The sequence below is a fragment of the Podarcis melisellensis genome (assembly GCF_964234715.1).
Source record: "Podarcis melisellensis genome assembly, chromosome: 17".
Taxonomy (NCBI): domain Eukaryota; kingdom Metazoa; phylum Chordata; class Lepidosauria; order Squamata; family Lacertidae; genus Podarcis; species Podarcis melisellensis.
The window spans coordinates 2,185,743-2,203,784 of NC_138534.1; the positions used below are offsets into that span (position 1 = coordinate 2,185,743).

The 18,042-nt window shown below is 47.7% G+C and overlaps 1 protein-coding gene across 9 annotated transcripts in view; it reads right to left on the minus strand.

The window, feature by feature from the left end:
- The window catches only part of IQSEC2 (IQ motif and Sec7 domain ArfGEF 2), a 176,780-nt gene that overhangs the window by 20,533 nt on the left and 138,205 nt on the right, over window positions 1–18,042 (minus strand). For all 9 annotated transcript variants that reach the window (XM_081895167.1, XM_081895166.1, XM_081895173.1 and 6 more), the window contains 3 exons: window positions 9,147–9,441; window positions 7,438–7,836; window positions 4,855–5,729 (listed from right to left, as the gene is read on the minus strand). In XM_081895167.1, the coding sequence (XP_081751293.1) occupies window positions 4,855–5,729; window positions 7,438–7,836; window positions 9,147–9,441 (1,569 nt within the window). The remainder of the gene's footprint in view (window positions 1–4,854; window positions 5,730–7,437; window positions 7,837–9,146; window positions 9,442–18,042) is intronic.

Below are 18,042 nucleotides of genomic sequence, written 5' to 3' on the forward strand. Positions count from 1 at the left end.
ACCACCATCATAGTTTATATACCTGAAGGTCTCAGGGCAGTTCACAGAAAAGATCACAACATATATAATCAGAATAAAAACAACAACCCAATAACACCCCCCCACCGAAAAGAGCCACATTTTTAAAAGGTATAGGATGTCAAACAGATCAACCAGAGGCCTGGTTAAAAAGGAACATTTTTGCCTGGCGCCTAAAGGTGTGTAATGAAGGAGCCAAGCGAACTTCCCTGGGGAGAGCATTCCACAGACGGGGAACCACTACAGAGAAGGCCCCGTTCTCATGTTGCCACCCTCTGGACCTCTTGAGGAAGAGGCACACAAAGGAGAGCCTCAGAAGAAGATATCTGGTTCCGGGTGGGGTGGGGGAGCTTTGCCAGGGGACCTAAACCCACATGTTCCAGGCAGAGGACAGGACTGCAGAAAGGACCCGGCCTGGTATGGTTTCTATATGCGCTTATCTGGAGTGGGGTGAGGACGGAAACAGGTGAGGGAAGACGACTAAATTACCTAATGTGTCTTGTATTTACTGCTTTTAGTCAACAGCTTTTGCAGACTACTTAACGGCTCTTTTCTCCATTTCATTCCACTTCAGCCTTCACATTGCCATTTGGTTATGTGCACAAGCCCAAGGCTGGTATAAGTTAAACGATGGCTATTATAAATGACCCAGTAAATACATCTGCAAACTAGGCTGGTGCAAGCTGTTTCCTTGTTCCAAGAGACAGCACCACAAAATCTGAGAGATGCAGCCCAGGGTCCTTACTGATGTTGCAAAAAATGATGGGAAGCAACTCTCAGGTGGTCTTCTGCTTCACTAGCACCCTTAAATACATCTCACCTGCTTACCTGATAAGGACAGAATGCATGGTGTTAACTAGGTTTTATTCAGAGTAGACATATGGAAATTGACAGACCTAAATAAGTTATCTTCTTTAATTTCAATGGGTCTACGCTGAATGAAACTTAGTTGAATGCCAGGAAATGTGTTCTCGCTTAATTCAACAGCTGATACGCAAGTATCAAGGAAACCACATTGTGAAGACAATGGTTACATTTCCACCCCCTTGACAGGAGCTGTTTGTTCCAGGGTCAATGCAGGTAAGAAACATTTGCAGCAGCAGACACCCCAGATTGCTGGAAGAGGCTAACATCACATTCCTACAGCAAGTTGCCCCATGGCCAAGACATGGTAATGGATAATCACCGTGGGGACCACTTAGCTCCAACAGTGGACCATGCAGCTTTGAACACCACTTGGCTTGGTGGAAAACTATGCCCCTTTTCCTTCCACCTTGCATAGACCAAGAGGCTCTAAGTTTGAGTCCTTGCTGATCCTGATAGCTGGGCTGCCATTTCTACAGACCATGGCTAACTCCTACCATGGAGTCACATAATGCTCCCCTTTTCCTTAAAGAAAATGTTCAACCCAATCCCCCACAGTGGAGGAAGGAGACTGAATGTGATTTAGTTGATTTGGGGCACTAACTTTGCCTCTGGCAGCAAAAGGGTGAAAAGGCTAAGGCCAACTTTGGTGCAGGGGTGGGTGCAAATTGGTAAGTAAGTCACAAAGTTGGTCTTAAAAACTCTCAACTGGCTGGGACCTGGTCTACAGATGCAGCAGAATGAGTCGATAGACTAGACTGTACTGCATACAGTCTTTAGGAGGTACATATAGGAGGTACCATTTTTGAATGTTCCCTCATGAAACGCACATAATTTCTCTTTAAGTAAACAAGAACCATTTTCAGGGAGTTTTAACAGAGAATTGGTTTTTAAAAACCAAAATTTCCTCTCCTGCAGTCTGAAATGGCACTGTCCACCATCTTTTTCTGTCACATGCTTAGGTTCAAGTTTCAGTACTGAATTCTTCCAGTGGCCACAAGACGTAGGCCATACTGTTCCCCATCAACCATGTCTCCCCACACCCCAATAAATATGGAAAAGAGGCAAAAAGAGGTCATGGGGCCTGTTTGTGTTTTGGGATACAACTTAACATCTGGGTCCCAAAGAGAAAAGTTTTTCTCAGCCTCATTTTGGTTTACCAGTATTTCCCAAACAGCATAAGCAATGAGGGAAGTGTTAATTATGAGGTATTGATACGGCACAAAAGTTGCTCTAGATGTGCTGGAGAGCAGATGCCCCCACTGGATGATATTAGACCACGGTGCAGATCTCTCCAGAAATGAGCACCTGCAATGGCAAGTCCCATGAAGCAAGCTCTGGCACTCATGCCAACGCAGCAAATTCGGAGCCATGATTAAAAGCAGCAAAGTGGGAGGAGGCAACTGGATTTGACTTGACAGGGCAGTCACATGAGAAGTTCCTGCTCATTACAATGGGGCTCCCAGCAGAGAACGCCCTGATGGACAGCAATCTAGCTCGACTAATGGGGGAGGGGGTGTTACCACTCTGGGTTTTCTGTTTCCAGTACCAAAGCATATTGAGTGGGCCTCATTCTAATCCCTCTTCTGCCAGGCAAACCATCTGCAAATGAGCAGGTTTGTCTCCCAGGGAGGGAAGGTACGCAGCTCCCTCCGCTTGGCACTTTGCCCCAAGGATTCAACGTGAGTCATGACTCCAGCTGGTTAATATGTTGTGATGGCTGCCTCCCAGCCCTGAAGAGCCTGCCTCCTGCCAGTGGAACAGATGCTGTCTTGCTCAGTAGCAATTAAATTACCAAGAGCAACAGGAAGCCAAGATCTGAGCCTTCCCCGCCCCCTTCCTTGGCCCAGAAGACCAGTGTGCACTGCAGGGAGTTATCAACCAGTTGGGATAGGTGGAAGGGAAGTGGGCTAGGACCAAGGGGGGCACAGGCAGGCTATTAGGCTGCCCCCTTGCTACTGGCTGTGTTACAAGTGCCTTTAATAACAGCCTGACATGCAGAAATTTAAGCATGTGGAAGTTTTCCCCATCACTTAGTTCCATGACAAGAGGTGGGGAAAGTTTCACCTGCTTACATTTCTGCATGTCAGCCTGTTATTTGGTGGAGCACCTCTGCCCAGCACCGTGAGATCAACAGGAGGGGTTCTGCTTGCAGCTCCACCACGGAGTGCAGTTCAGTGTGGAGACCTGCAGCAAGGCCTTCTCTATGGTGGCACCTCAGTTATGGAACTCCCTCCCAACCTTAGAAGCAACAATGGCTCCAGCCTTTCTTGTGCCTTTGAAGGCAGTGTTTACTTTGATTATTTCTTCCACATTGATTGCCATCATTTAATTACTGGTGTTTAAATTGCATTATTATGATGGGGCATTTTAAAAATATTGTTTTGTTAATAAATGGAAACCAATTTGTGAGGAAAACCAGCATATAAAAGCATTAAGGTGAATAAATAAAGGCACAGAAACATGGCCAATAAAAAAGGGAGGGTAATGCTAGGCAGAAATAGACAAAATGGAGCAAAAGCTGTAACCTTCCTGAGGAATGAGGTTTCATGGGGAGGTGGCTCATAGTTACAACGTAAGATTTTTGCAAAATGGGAATTTCAACCGGATTTCAGCACCTGAACTTCCCAGTCTCTAAACTGACCCCAAATTTTCTGCCTGGGCCTCTCTACCAATATTCAGGCACCTGGCCTGGCAGTCCAAAAGTCAGCAGCAACTAATCAGTCTCTCTCCTCCTTCAACTGCCTGTTTCTGCCAAATATTGTTTGGGTTCAGCCTGTTAGCTGAGCCTGGAAGGAGGGGAGACAACACACAAAGAGAAACCATCCTCAGTTGGAGGAACTGTGCCATCTTGATGCTTGCACATTGTGATTGCCCAGCAATTTCATTGAAGTTATTATTGTCAAGTCCATGCACACTGTTCTCCTCAAACATCCAAATTCTGCAAGCAGGAAACCCCAAACCACATGATCAGTAGGAGTTATTCAGTGTGAGCCTATCTGTTCACATTTGCATCTTAAGTTTCTTCCGATTATTATTTTGGCAAAACACAAAAAGGGGAAGCCAGAGGGGAAGGGGTGGAACAAAAACCATGGCAACTAGGAAGTACTGAGAAATTGTTGATGCCCCACAGTAAATGATGTGCTTGAGCAACCCCACAACACCCCCCCCCCCAGGGTGAAACAGAATATCCAGCGATCTGGTCATTTCCCCCACTGCCTGGCTGTACGCCCTGCTTGCTCAGGGTGTGGGTCAGCTCAGGGGAAGAGTTGCTCGTGAAGGAAAGGGCTATCCATGGCTACTAGTCATGGTGGCTTTGTTCTACCTCAACTGTCCGAGGCAACAAGCCTCCGAATATCAGTTGCTGGGAATCACAAGTGGGGAGAAAGCACTGTTGACGGCAGGTCCTGCTTGCAAGCTGCCCACAGGCCACTTTGGGTACAGGCATCGCTCCTCCACTTGCATGCATTCTACTCGTGTTTGGCTGCATATACCTGCAGCACCGGGGGGGGGGGGAATAAATAGAATAATACCAGGAATGGTGGGAAAGAGCTGGAGAGTCCTCGTGGCTCATGAGGAGACCCTCCCCGGAGCCTGAAGAGGATGTCTGTGAAGGCAGAGGAAGCCCCAGAGAGACCGGAGGCACAGCAGGGTTTTGTTTAGGCTGCTCCGCCTGCCCACCTAACAGCTGACATGCGGGGTAGTACCACCGCTGCCGCCACTTTCCCTCATGCTTTCTCTCATGTCCTCCAGCTGGCCTCAGACCTTCAACTCTAGTTGAAGAGAGAGTTGTGTGGAAAGAGTGCGGGAGACAGAGCTGTAGAGCAGGGGGAAATAGGCCCAACAGAGCCTTCTCCGTAAGAAGCCCACTGCTTCCTTGTAAGGCTCAACGCTTCCCTACAAAATGGCTATCCTTCTACTACTGAAACTTCCATGGGCCCCTCCCCATGACTCCACCCAAGCATCTCATACTTGTTGAAGAGATTGAGGCCGATGCGGTATTGGCGACGCTGCACAACATCGTTGTTGAAGGCAGGAGAGTCCCAGCTGTGCCGCGTCTCCCGCTGGTAGGTCTGTTTGCAAGGCCCCCCGGGAGCTGAGGAGGCAGCTGGGGCAGGCGGGGGAGGGTCGCGCAGGCTGTCGCGGGAGGAGGAGCCCGAGCTGCAGTTGATGGTCTCGTTGGAGTTGGTGGTGCTGTTGAGGCTGTCGTTGTCCCCATCAGAGTTGTCCGGCGGCGGAGGTGGGGGCAGGCGCCCAGGGACTTGAGGGGGAGGTATTGGCAGAGGTGGGGGTGGCTGGTTTTGTTCAGGGTGATAATGCCGGTGTGGGTGTGGGGAACGGGTGGGTCCGCCAGCGTGCTTGAGGGTGCCATGGGGACTGCAACCATCTTGCTCAAATATGAGACCCCTATTGAGAGAACCTCGATCGGAGCGGTCACTTAGATCCACTGAGCTGTCGCTGGGAGGCTCGATGGTGAGCAACGGGAGATGGGCCCCGCGTAATCGATAGTCCCTGCATTCCATACAAGGCGTGCTGCGTCGGCTGCCACCGTTCTCGCGGCTGTCCTCTCGCTGTGGCCCACCCCAGTACTCTGGCCGTGGTGGTGGTGGGATTGGCACGGTGGTGGGCTCAGGTGGGTCAGTGCTGGGTGGGCGCTCCAGAGAGATGGGCGACGTGGGAGCTCCTTCATCCAGGTACAGCGTTACATCACTGAACGAGGTGGCAGCACTGTCCCCCTGCTGCTCCTTGGACTCACTCTTTTCCAAGGAAGGTCCACCAGCCCCTCCCTCCTGTCCCAGTGGGTGGCAGTTCAACGCTTCATCAATCGACTCTGCCAAAGACTTCACCTGTTGGAAGGCACAGAAGGGAAGTTAGCCAGGAGGGATTATACTCAGGGCTTTATAAGAAGAAAATGGGGGAGGGGAAGGAATGGAACCAAAAATTGTTGCGTCAAGGAAATCCACCTTCTGTGCACTATACAAATTAAGCATCTATTCGAAAATCAAATCACACTTTGAATAATCTTTTACAAAGCATGCTACAATTGCAGAAGGCCAAGTGCAGTACTGTATTCTATCATCGCACAGGACATGTAGTATTGTAGAAAAATAGAAGTTTATCCATTTATCAAAATCAGTTAAAGACAACAAAGGAAACACAATACACAATTTCATATGCAGGCTGCAGTTTGGGGCTCTACCACGCCAGAACCTTTGAGCACTGCTGAGGGACTGCTTTCTATGCCATGGGAGGGAAAAGGAATTAAAATGTGAGTTCTACAGAAGTGTTTAATACAGCATCATATTATCCAGCAACGCTGGATAATGGCTTTGGCCATGAACCTACTATAATGTATAAAAGAAAAACAACATGAAAAGAAACCAATAATTAAAGTCCCTTCCCTTTTTCAGGGAACAGAAGCTAACGAAGTAAGAGGAAAGTCTTCACTAATTCCCCCAGCTGTACTGAGATGCAAAAAGTGCAAGGAGGAGAGTTTTAATCGAAGGCAAATAGACCCGGACATCCTTAATAGTGCTGTTCCATAGTGAACAGGCAAATGGTTAAATCATCCTCCAATACCAACACCACACCGCAAATCAGATCTAAAAAAAAATGAAGGATATTGCAGAAAACATTGGGAAGCAACAGTATTAAAGCAGAAAGCAAACACCAGCACAGAAAATGTAAGTGTTTAAATATTAGTTGCATCCTCTACCGATTTTGCATTGGTGTTTTTTCTTAGGATACCTTTTTGGAGTCAAAAGCAGGATACAAGACTTCCTAATAAAATTAACCCAAACTAGCAAGCGACCAAAGCCTGCTTTCAGAGTTACAATCCAAGAGCAGATTCACTCCTTACACACCCAGAATCCTCTTTTACCCCAAACATGCATTTGGGGACCCATTTCTTAATCTTTGCAGGGTGGTAGTTGTGACCAACCTTAGGTCAGGCCACAACACATTAGTGGGTCCCGACCCAACAGTTGAAGACCAGTGGCTATACCACCTGCATGTCTTTCCTGGTACCTCTCTTTTTCCTTTCAATGAAATCTGAGAAGAGCTTTGGTTATGCCCTGATAAAAAACAGGTACCCCCAGTGCTGGCACCCAGTGCGTTTGGAATTGTAGAGTTGGAAGGGACGCCAAGGGCCATTTAGTCCAACCTCCTGCAATGCAGGAAACTGAACTAAAGCATCAATGGCCACCTCTGCATAAAAACCTCCAGTGAAGGAGCACCTACCACCTTCCAAGGGAGCCTCTCTCACTGTCAAACAGAAAGTTTTCCCTGATGTTTAGTTAGAATCACCTTTCACGTAAATGGAAGCCACCAGATTTGTTTAAAACTTATTATTGGATCCCGGGAAGCTGAATTCACAATGGTGGTAGGGCAACAGAGGGGATTTGTGAAGGGCTGAAGAAAGTCCATGGGGCAGGGAGGGGGAGCTTGAGGTCATGACTAAGCAAAGGAACCAAGAGAACAGCCAAAGGGGTTGTTGAAAGGTCTTCGCTGGGCAAAGGAAAAGGCAAGGGTGGCGTACAGTTTGGCATAGCCTACCTGCTTGGAGAAGGAGTCCTCTAGCTCAGTGATGTCATTGCAAAAGCCTCCAGAAGAGGAATGCAGGGAGCTGCCATCCAAGCCAGCTCGACAGGAGCCACCGTAGGGTAGGCCATGGTCCAGCAGATGAGGTCGAGCACCAGCCATGGTCCCCTCATCCAGTGAGGCTGGCTTGCCTTCAAAGTAAGGGGCATTCTGGGCCTTGTCGAACTCCTCAAAGGAGTACTGCATTCGCATGTTGGAGAGGATAATGCGCCGGGACATGCGGCTCTCAGACGCCGAGCTTCGCAGACGCTCAAACTTCTTGTTCATGCGATACTGGCGAAAGGCTGTTTGGATGGTGCGAGCTGCTCGTCGGCTCAGGAAATAGCCCCCATACTTCCGCTCCAGCATCTCCACCTGCAGTAGGCAACAGAGGAACAGTGGTGGTGGTGAGCGCAGGGATTTAGGCAAGGGAGTGGGGGAAATAATTTGGATTAAACAATGAGTTCTATGGAAAAGAGAGATGGGCAGCTTGGGAGAGACCTCGTCAGCAAAGGAGGGGGCAGGATTCTAGAGGACCATGGGCAAGATGCCACAGCAAAGGACAGCACTTTCACTTTCATCCCCTAGAACATATGAATCAGCCTCCTGTTGAGTCAGACTCCTGGGCCATCTCTTGTCTAGGGATGGGGAACCTGTGGCCCTCCAGATATTGTTGGACTCCAAATCCAGCTGGCCCCAGCCAGCATGCCAATGGCCAGGGATAATGGGCGATACAGTGGTGCCCCGCAAGACGAACGCCTCGCAAGACGAAAAACCCGCTAGACGAAAGGGTTTTCCGTTTTGGAGGTGCTTCGCAAAACGAATTTCCCTATGGGCTTCCTTCGCAAGACGACAGCCCATAGGGAAATCTCCGGGACAGCGGGGAAGCGCAGCGCGTCTTCCCCACTGTCCTCAGACCTGCTCCGAAGGCTGGCGGCAGGAGGAGGTCTCTCCGCCCCACCGGCAGCCTTCGGAAGGCTGCTCTGAAGGCTGGCGGTGGGGCGGAGAGACCTCCTCCCACCGCCAGCCTTGGGATGGCTGCTCCGAAGGCTGGTGGTGGGGCGGAGAGACCTTCTCCCCACGGCAGCCTTCGGATGGTTGTCCTGAAGACTTGCGGTGGGAGGAGGGTTTTCCTTCCCACCACCAACTTTCAGAATGATGTTCTGAATGTTGGCGTGGGGAGGAAAAACCCTCCTCCCACCGCAAGCCCCAGGAACAGAGGAGAAGCGCTGCGTGCCTCCCCCTCTGTTCCCGTACCTGTCCTGAAGGCTTGCGGTGGGGAGAAAAGCCCTTCTCCGCACCGCCAGCCTGGCAAGCGGTCTCCATAGAAACGCATTAACTGATTTTCAATGCATTCCTATGGGAAACCGTGCTTCGCAAGACGAAAAACTCGCAAGAAGAAAAAACTTGCGGAACGAATTAATTTCGTCTTGCGAGGCACCACTGTATATTCCAGCAACACCTGGAGGCCTACGAGAAGAGCCAAGGCTTGCAATGGCCTCAGCTTTCCTGACTGCACTGTGCCAAGTGAGAATGGCAGTAGAAGCTGGTCTAGTTGGCCTCAGTAGGCCTCTGGCTCTCATTTCTGAAATCATCTGGCCCTAATCATGGAGATTGCCTTGGGCTTCTTGCTCTAGTTGGGGTTCCTGGCCTTATAAAATGTGCACGCTGAAGACACCGCTTACCTTTTTGTCCTGGAGGTCTGTCGAGAGCTCATAGCTGTCTGACATTGCCTTGGAACGCTTGCTGGCTTCCTCTTCCTGCTTTCTCAGCGCCACACTGGCAGGCTGGAGCCGCGCACGCTGAGCCCACGGAATGCCTGGTGATGGAGTGTGACAGACAGAGGAGGACGATGAAGAGGGTGCCAAATCGTAGTGCTCAATCTTGGTCACCTCAGGGGTACAACGATATGGAGGCTGACTGCCCAGGCTGTCCACTATAATAGTGCCTGCCTCACTTCCAGGCGGGTCTCCTTCCACGCTGAAGAAAAAAGGAAGAGAGGTTCAACAAACACTGTGGAAGACTGGGAACGAAGAGAAGCCATGCTAGGTTTCATCTGGGCCTCTGGATGCCTTGCTTTCTTCCTATATCCAAGGCCGACCTTACCAGGAGGCAGAGTGAGGCATCTGCTCAGACGGCAAATGCTGAGCCACCTAAGCTCTCCTGCTGCCTCCAGGTGCAGGGGAGAATGCTGCCCCACTGCCAGTATCAAAGTCAGATGCAATTGCTGGTCTGGTTTTCTTTATATGCAGTGGTTGTTGGAGGGCAGGCAGGGCAGGGATGCCATCTTGTCTTTTGCCTCAGGCAGCCACATTTATCTGGCTGCCCTGACCCACCTCTGAAATGGCAACCTCTGTGGTGCCAGCCTGCAGCCCCAGCACTGTCAGAGAGAGAGAGTGGCAGGAGTAGTCCTGGCTGGCAGCTAGCTGCCCATTTAAAAAGGGAGCAGAGGAAGCAGAAAGGGAACTATGCCATGGAATCGTGCAATATAGTTCCTTTCCTATTTTGCCTCAGATCCTTTTGTAAAATGGCATTATTTAAATGCTGTTGGCTGATCTGGTCTCGTATCAAAACCACCAAGTTGGATTTTAAAATGCATTTACTCCCCTCTGATTGCCCTTTAAAATCCGAACAGTAGCTCTGCACAGCAGTTTCGCTGAGAGAGAGAACCGGCAGCTCCAGGAGCCAACAGAGGCTCATCCCTGAGCTGCGGGGGGGGGGGGGGGCTTGACACACCAAGATCAAGACTTGGCAGCTCCATTGACAAAGAGTGTGGGGGGGGGACACACCATAGTCACTGCACCCCATCTGTGGTTCTTTCGTCCCATTATCCTAAACTAGCCAATTCAATCAGCTGCCAATATTATCACCACTGTAGAAGTGCTGGTGGTGAAAGGGATGAACCTTTGCCTGCCAGCCACACAGTCACGTAATTTCCCTGATAGACAGAAAACATGCACCACGAAGCTGCTATTATCTCTGCTGGGCCACCAGGCCTATACTCTTTTCCTAGTAGGGCTAATAGTAGCTTCAAGGTGATTTAGATCCAGGAAGCAACATAAGGGGAAAGGGTTAAACACCCGCAGCATCACAGATCCAATCAAAGCTAGAGCCCCTCTACTACTCCAGGCTGCGTCTGACCTAAAAGGGGGGGGGGGAGAGAATAGTCAGGTGATGCAATGTCTGATCTCCCATGCTGCATCTGTTTTTGTTTTGAGAAGCAGAAGTTGGCCATTTGGCTCCCAAGCAGTCTTCTTAAATGTTGGGAGTCTGATATATAAACTTTTATGGGATGGGTGAGTTCCCATTCTGAATTCTCCTAACACTGACCTTCTGCAGGAACTTAATCATAGGCCCTACCCACTAGGCGCCCATAATGACATTTGTACAATCACATTCTAATAAATTTTAAAAATAGCATTGTTACCTGTGTTGCGTTGCAATAATCAAGATGGGTTGCTACCTCTAGTTCTGGGGAAGCTCATGGACCCCATCAGCTCACAAGATAATCTTAGCTATAGGCAAATGTTCACATGTGCTGCTCCGTGTGCTGCCTTGCCTGCTATTTGGATGAAGGAGCTGGAATTTCCATAGGCTCCTGCATGTGTCTGTTCCATGCAGCATAGGCTGCCTTGAGTTTGCCATTTCTGGACGGCACGAAGCAGATCCACGAGGGTGAAGCTCCACATGGGAAGGGCCAAGTGCTAATGGTACCTCTAATATACAAATGGTGGGCAAGGCCAGGAAAGGGTGAGCACAGCAAGAGTGCCTAGCTCAATTCTGATCTCCCATCAAATAGTGAATTTGATAAGGCCACCTGCAGAGTGTGTGTGTGTGTGTGTGTGTGTGTGTGTACACATACACACACACAGTATATCTATATAGCCACAATGAGAAAACAAGTACAAATGCTTTGAGTATCTTTTTTAAAAAAATAGTACTTTGAGTACTACTACTTTTTTATCCTTCCATTCCTTTAAAAAGGACTTTAGTTGGGTTGTTTGTTTGTTTTACATTGCAGAGCTTACACACATATTCTGTTTTAGAAGCAGACATGCGTCTGGTGAAATTGTTCCTGTTCTAACATTGCATCTTCATTTTTAATTAACGAAGCCTTGGGTGGCAAAGCACACACATATACATATAACATACACATAGTACATATAACCTAGTACTGAGGGCAGTACTTAGGGAAGCTTTTAATGTTTGATGCATTACTGTATTTTAATATCTTGTTGGAAGCTGCCCAGAGTGGCTGGGGAAGCCCAGCCAGATGGGCGGGGTATAAATTTATTATTATTATTATTATTATTATTATTATTATTATTATTATTGAAGGGAGAACATTAAAACGGGCTCTGGAAAAACCCCAATGATATATAGGGTTATCCACTGCACTTAAGTAATTTGTGGGATGAGGTTCATGTAGAGATTTATAGATTTTAGAAGATTGGTTACAATCATTTTGGAATTCTATGTCCCAGATTAGTTCTTTAATTATATTTCTGGCCCATCCCATTTCCAGACTTAAAAGATATTCAGGAGAAAGGCCGTAATAGGACAGTTTTCTTGTAATGCCCTTCCACTATTTTCTTTGATAGTCATCAACCAGCATCAAAGGGAGCAGCCCAGCTGGGGTCCTATTAAGTCCTAGCCACAAAGGGTGGGCAGCCCACAGCCAGCCACTATGATAACTACACTGGGAACTGAGGGGCCTCAAACTGACACACACTCACCAAGGGCCCCTTTTACCCACAGCTGCTTTCTGCCACACACAGGCATTATTATATCTGCCAGGTCTCCAGCTCATATGAGACTAATGGGTTAGCTGATTCCACAGAGAGAGGGAGAGAGAAAATACATAAGAAGAGGCCAAATTGCTCCCTGAGGCCTTCTTAAGTCTTGAGAGGCTAGAGAGCATAAAGAATATACGTGCCAGATGGGGGGGTGGAGAAAAGCAGAGACCGAGAGATTACCAGAGAATGAATTTAGTCCAGATTTTGCATTCACTAACTGAACCCTGGTGAATGAGGTGTGGCTTGAGGAGAGAGAGAGAGAGAGAGAGAGAGAGAGAGAGAGAGAGAGAGAGAGAGAGATTGAGATTCACGGGAAATATGCACAACTGTCATTGTGAAAACCCTGTGAAGCAAGCAGTATGCTATCAGAAAGCTCAGCAGCAAGCATCATATGCAATAAATAATTATAAGCATGATGTGCCAGCATTATCAAGAAAAGCTTTCCTGGACACACAACAGACTGGGGGTGGGGGTGGGGGGGTTAGAGAAAGTGTTGCACAAGATTCATTGACCATTGTGAGGGAAAAGGACAATGGACATGTAGCACACTGTAGAAAATCACAAGAGTGTGGGTTAAAAGTCCAATGTTGCTCAAAAGAAAAAAAAATGTGTTCCTGTGGTAGGTGTGCTACATACAGTGGTACCTTGGTTCTCAAACGGGTTAGTTGATGAACAAATCGGCTCCTGAACGCCAAAAACCCAGAAGGAACAGCAGCTTTCGCTTGAGTGCAGGAAGCTTTTGCAGCCAATCAGAAGCTGTGGCTTGGTTTTCGAATGGTTTCAGGAGTCGAACGGACTTCCGGAATGGATTAAGTTCGAGAACTAAGGTTCCACTGTACATCATTTTGATAAACACACACACACACACACACACACACACAGAGAATGCTTTTAAAAACAAAATGATTTAAGTTTTGCAATATGAACAATATTACTTTGTTTCGTAAAAATAACGCACAAATACTTTAAAAAAAGCCCCACAAACTCCCAAGAAATCTAGAGGAATGATAGTGAGTGTCCAACAAAGAGAGTACAGAGCAAAATATACTACAGAGAAGGTAAAAAACACATACCATCGTGGAAACCAAAGAGAATGTACAAGGTGCCAGCAGGCAATGTAACACCACAGCCTCCACCCTGACCCTCAAACAATGGTGAGCTTGGTCACTGCCAGAGACCAAGGAACAGAACAGAAAGCGGTAGAGGCAAGGGCTCCTCTCTCCCTCCTTCTTAAGCCTTTGTCACCAGCTGAAACAGAAGCTTGGAACTCTGGTACGCTGGGCAGCTGCGAGTTCAAATCTCAGCAGAGCCCTTTTCTGTCTTCTCCTGGTCAAAGCCGGAGAAAGAAAAGACACTTCCTTGTCATTAGCACCAGGGTCCAGCACATCCTGCCTCAATACACCTTCACATTTCAACATATTCAAGCCACACTCTTTTCTACCAGATTTTCGGGCTGCATCCCAGCTAAAGGGATTTCCATCCTCTGGTCCTTTTAATATGCTTCCTTTTCTCCCCCACCCCGCAAAGGTTCCCAACCAGAAACAGAACGTTCCTTTACTTCCTTGTCTTCAAATGGGGCTGAGAGACATCAGCTGCTGCAGCTCCCACCCTGGAAGCGGCTGCATCTTGCTGAGAGTTGAAATTCCATATGGATGGTCTCCAGGCATGACAATTCCCCTTGGAGATGAGATGGAATGCCTTTTGTCGGGTCGACTTCCTTGTTCTACTGCTAAGGGATGCAGCGGGGGGGGGGGGGGACAGCATCTTGGCTCCCCTTGCTGCCCCTCCTTGAGCTTCCGATCACATCCGCTAACAGGGTGCCATGCTGGAATTTATAAACTCTTGCCAGTGCTGCCCTTCCCAAATCACATGGTCTCTCTTAGAGCCTTTCCAGACAGCAATAAAACCCCTATTTTATTTTGCCACCCTAGATCCAGAACCAACTTTACCCCAAATAGTGTATGGTTTGGGAGGGGGGACAACTGAATATTTGCTGCTATTTGAAAAAATGGTAATGAAGAAGTGTACCAAAATATGGGGCTCTCTGCTGCAGGGGCAGAGTCAGAATTTCTGTGGGGAGGGGCAGGACTTTTGTTGGAGGAGCTGGGACTTTTGCTAGGGGGGCAGAACGAATGTGATTGGTCAGTTAGTTATGTATTTCTATTGTTTTACTTGATCTAGGGGGACAGCTGCCCCCTGCCCCCCCCCGGCTACGCCCATGCTCTGCTGCGAGGCAGCCTTGTGGGGTTCACCTTTTTCGTTATATTGCACGAGATATCCATTATAAAACAGGAAACATTCAAACTTCTCAAGACTTTTAAAAATGATGTTGGGAAACAAAATGATGTAATAGGACACTGGGTCTTTAAGCAAAGTAGTAAGAAATGCAAGGTGACATTTAAGCAATCAAATTCCACTTTGCATTCTACCCCTGCTACAGGTGGATTTGCTGGGGATAGATAAAATTGCATTTCCCCAGAATTGTGGCTTGCATGCTGGGAAAAGGAGATCTTCTTGCAACAGGTGTCTTGTCAGTGGATGCCGGGATTGCATTCTGTAACTGTGAAGCAGCTGCCTCAGACAAATAGAGTGAAAAACAAATGATCACAAAGACAACCCCTCTCCTCTGAAGTCAGGCACAACTGCTGAAGAGGGGCAAAAGCGGAGCTAGGTTAAAACTGCTTTGCCAAAACAATTCCTCACTAGAGTTTTTATTTATTCTGCATATATAATCTCAATTTCCAATATTTTATTTGAATTTCTTGTAGAACACTAGGTTTATTTTTCATTTATTTAAAAATATAATTAAAAGAAACAAGCAAAGTTTGTTTTGTAGAAAGAAAGAGAGAGAGAGAGAGAGAGAGAGAGAGAGAGAGAGAGAGAGAGAGAGAGAGAGAGAAAACAGTTTGCCTTCCATCACCTTTGGCTGGTGGCCCAGCTGTGCCCCTATCTGGACAGGGATAGCCTAGCTTTTGTTGTCTATGCTCTGGTAACCTCTAGGCTGAATTACTGCAATGAATTAGATGTAGGTCAGTACCCTGAAGATGATTTGGAAGCTTCAGCTGGTGCAGAATTCGGCAGTTAGATTGCTCCCTGGGGGCAAAATGGTTTGAACATATTACACCAATCCTGGCCCAACTGCACTGGATATCAATTAGCTTGTGTGCCCAATTCAAAGTTCTGGTTATGACCTATAAATCAGCTTGGGGCTGCTATACCTCAAAGACTGCCTCTCTCCATATGAACCGACCTGGACCTTGTGATCATTACCTGAGGCCCTTCTTCGTGTGCCTCCTCCATGAGAAGTCCAGGGGGTGGCAACATGAGAAGGGGCCTTTTCTGCAGTGGCTCCCCATTTGTGGAAGGCTCTCACCAGGGAGGTTCACGCGGGGCCTTCATTACATATCTTTAGGCACAAGGAAAAACGTTTCTCTATAACCAGGCCTTTAGCTGTGATTAACATTCTATGGCTTTTAAAATGTGTTTCTAAGAGGGTAGTTATTTGGTTTGTTTTTGTTCGATTACATATTACGTATTTTGTGTTCTCATTTTGTATTTTTATGTTGCGATCTTAGGATGAAGGACAGTATACAAATTTAATAAATAATAATAATACTTATGAGAAGGGCTACACATATTCTTTGCCAATATAACTCAAACCCTTGAACATCAAAAGCTGTAATTTTACTCCTGTGTCTAAATTTATACTGTTTTTGCTAGGGGAGGGGCAAAGGACTATATAGGAGCTGTAATGTCACTCCTGGGATTTATATTCAACCATGCCTCTGGTTTCTGATTTCAGGAAGCACTCCCAACACACTTCAAGGATGCTATTACCCGGTAATAATAATAATAATAATAATAATAATAATAATAATAATAATAATAATATAATTATACTGCCCTATACCCGCAGGTAAAATTAAATTACAATATAAAAACACAAAATACATAGTCAAAATATAAACAGAAACTGCCAAATCTTCACAAACATGAGGACTAGATTGTTTTCCCATCCCCTTATGAAGGTTAGGCTTTTTAGGAAGCCACACCCAAACCCACATCCTGATTTTTTCCACTGTATTTCTGCTAAATTTTGGCATACTTGTACATGCACTCTTCTTACAAGTATGACCACCACATTTGTCACCAGATTAAGGGTGGGGGATTACACTGCAACCATGAGGAAAGTCTGTAGTCAGTAAAGTTCAGTCATGTGGACAGGGACATTTTAAAATGTCCCCACTACTCAGTGCTTTTTTTCTACACAAAAAGGTGCTGGAATGCACCTTCCTCAGAAGACCCACCCCAGAGCCCCAAGAGGGAACCAGAGGCCGCCTCTGTCGGGGGGCTGGTGGCACACAGCTGCCCCCCACTTCAGCTGAGCAGTTTGCCCCTCTCGGGTGACCTGGAGCAACAAGGGGGCTTCCTCAGCGGAGGTGAGGCTCACCTGCATGTCAGCTGTTAGCTGGGAAGCTGAAGAGCCTCAGCAAAGCCCGGCTGCCCCTCTCTGGAGCCCCGGGGGGGGGGGTCTCCTCACGTGCCGGAGGGGCAGCTGGGCTTTGCTCAGGCTGGTCAGGTCCCTCCCCCCAGTTCCGGGGCCCAGCAGAGAGATGCCGGGTTGCAGTTCTGGCGAGTTCCACCTGAAATAAGCGCTGCCACTACTGACTGCATAATGTAAGGATTCACACCACCACATGGGCAGACGCCATGTTGAGTTTAGAAGCGGAAAGTGTCTACAAGCAGAGACATGCCAAAATGTTATCTCTGTAAAGTAAGGGACCCAAATCCATGCTGGCGATTGTGCATAAAGAGGAAGGCACAGCTGTCATTCTAGATTAATTAATGCATAGTAAGAGGTTGTGATGGTAGGTGGTATCACAGCTGTGAAGGTGGGGGAACTCAATTGGGACAAAGATGAAACCTATTTCATGACTGCTGTAGTGCCTTAGAATTTAACTTCTCCACCCAAATCTGTTTCTCCCTTCACGGTCCAAGTTGGGATCTCATCCAGGTGTGAGGTCTTCAAAAATTCTTCCTTATATCTTGGAACCAATTCGCTCATACAATTAATATTAGCTAACTAAAAGGAGGGAGGCCCACATCACAACCTAGCCTGAGCCAAAGCCAAAGGGAGGCCAAGCCCAGAAATGGAGCTAAAAAGACATGGAAAGGGGGCCTGTGGATATTTGCAAAAGGCATTCAAAGACCTGACCTGTGGAGAGTTGAGGGACTGACTGATGTTTTTGTTATTACTTTTATATCCCACCTTTCCTCCAAGCAGCTCAAGGGGGCACAAGTGGCTCTCCCCCTCTTCATATCATCTTCACAGTAACCTTGTGAGGTAGGCTAGACTGAGAGACAGTGTCTTGGCTCAAGACAAAGCCAATGAACTTCATGCCTGGGTAAGGATTTGAACCCTGGTCCCTCTGGTCGTAGTCCAACATGTTAACCACTACTGCACTGCACCGCCTTGGTTCTCATGAGACACTAAACCAAACCTTGGCTGAGAAAAAGCTTCAATCCTTAGCATCTCCAGGAAGGGCTGGGAAAGATCCTTGGTTGTCTGAAACTCCAGAGAGTCACTACAAGTAAGGTGGGGCCAGGGTTTGATTCAGTATAAGGTAACTTCCAGGTAAACGGCGTTCCATGTGCTGCGCTGGCTCGCCAGATGCAGCTTTGTCATGCTGGCCACGTGACCTGGAAGTGTCTGCGGACAGCGCTGGCTCCCGAGCTATAGAGTGAGATGAGCGCACAACCCCAGAGTCTGGCAAGACTGGCCCGG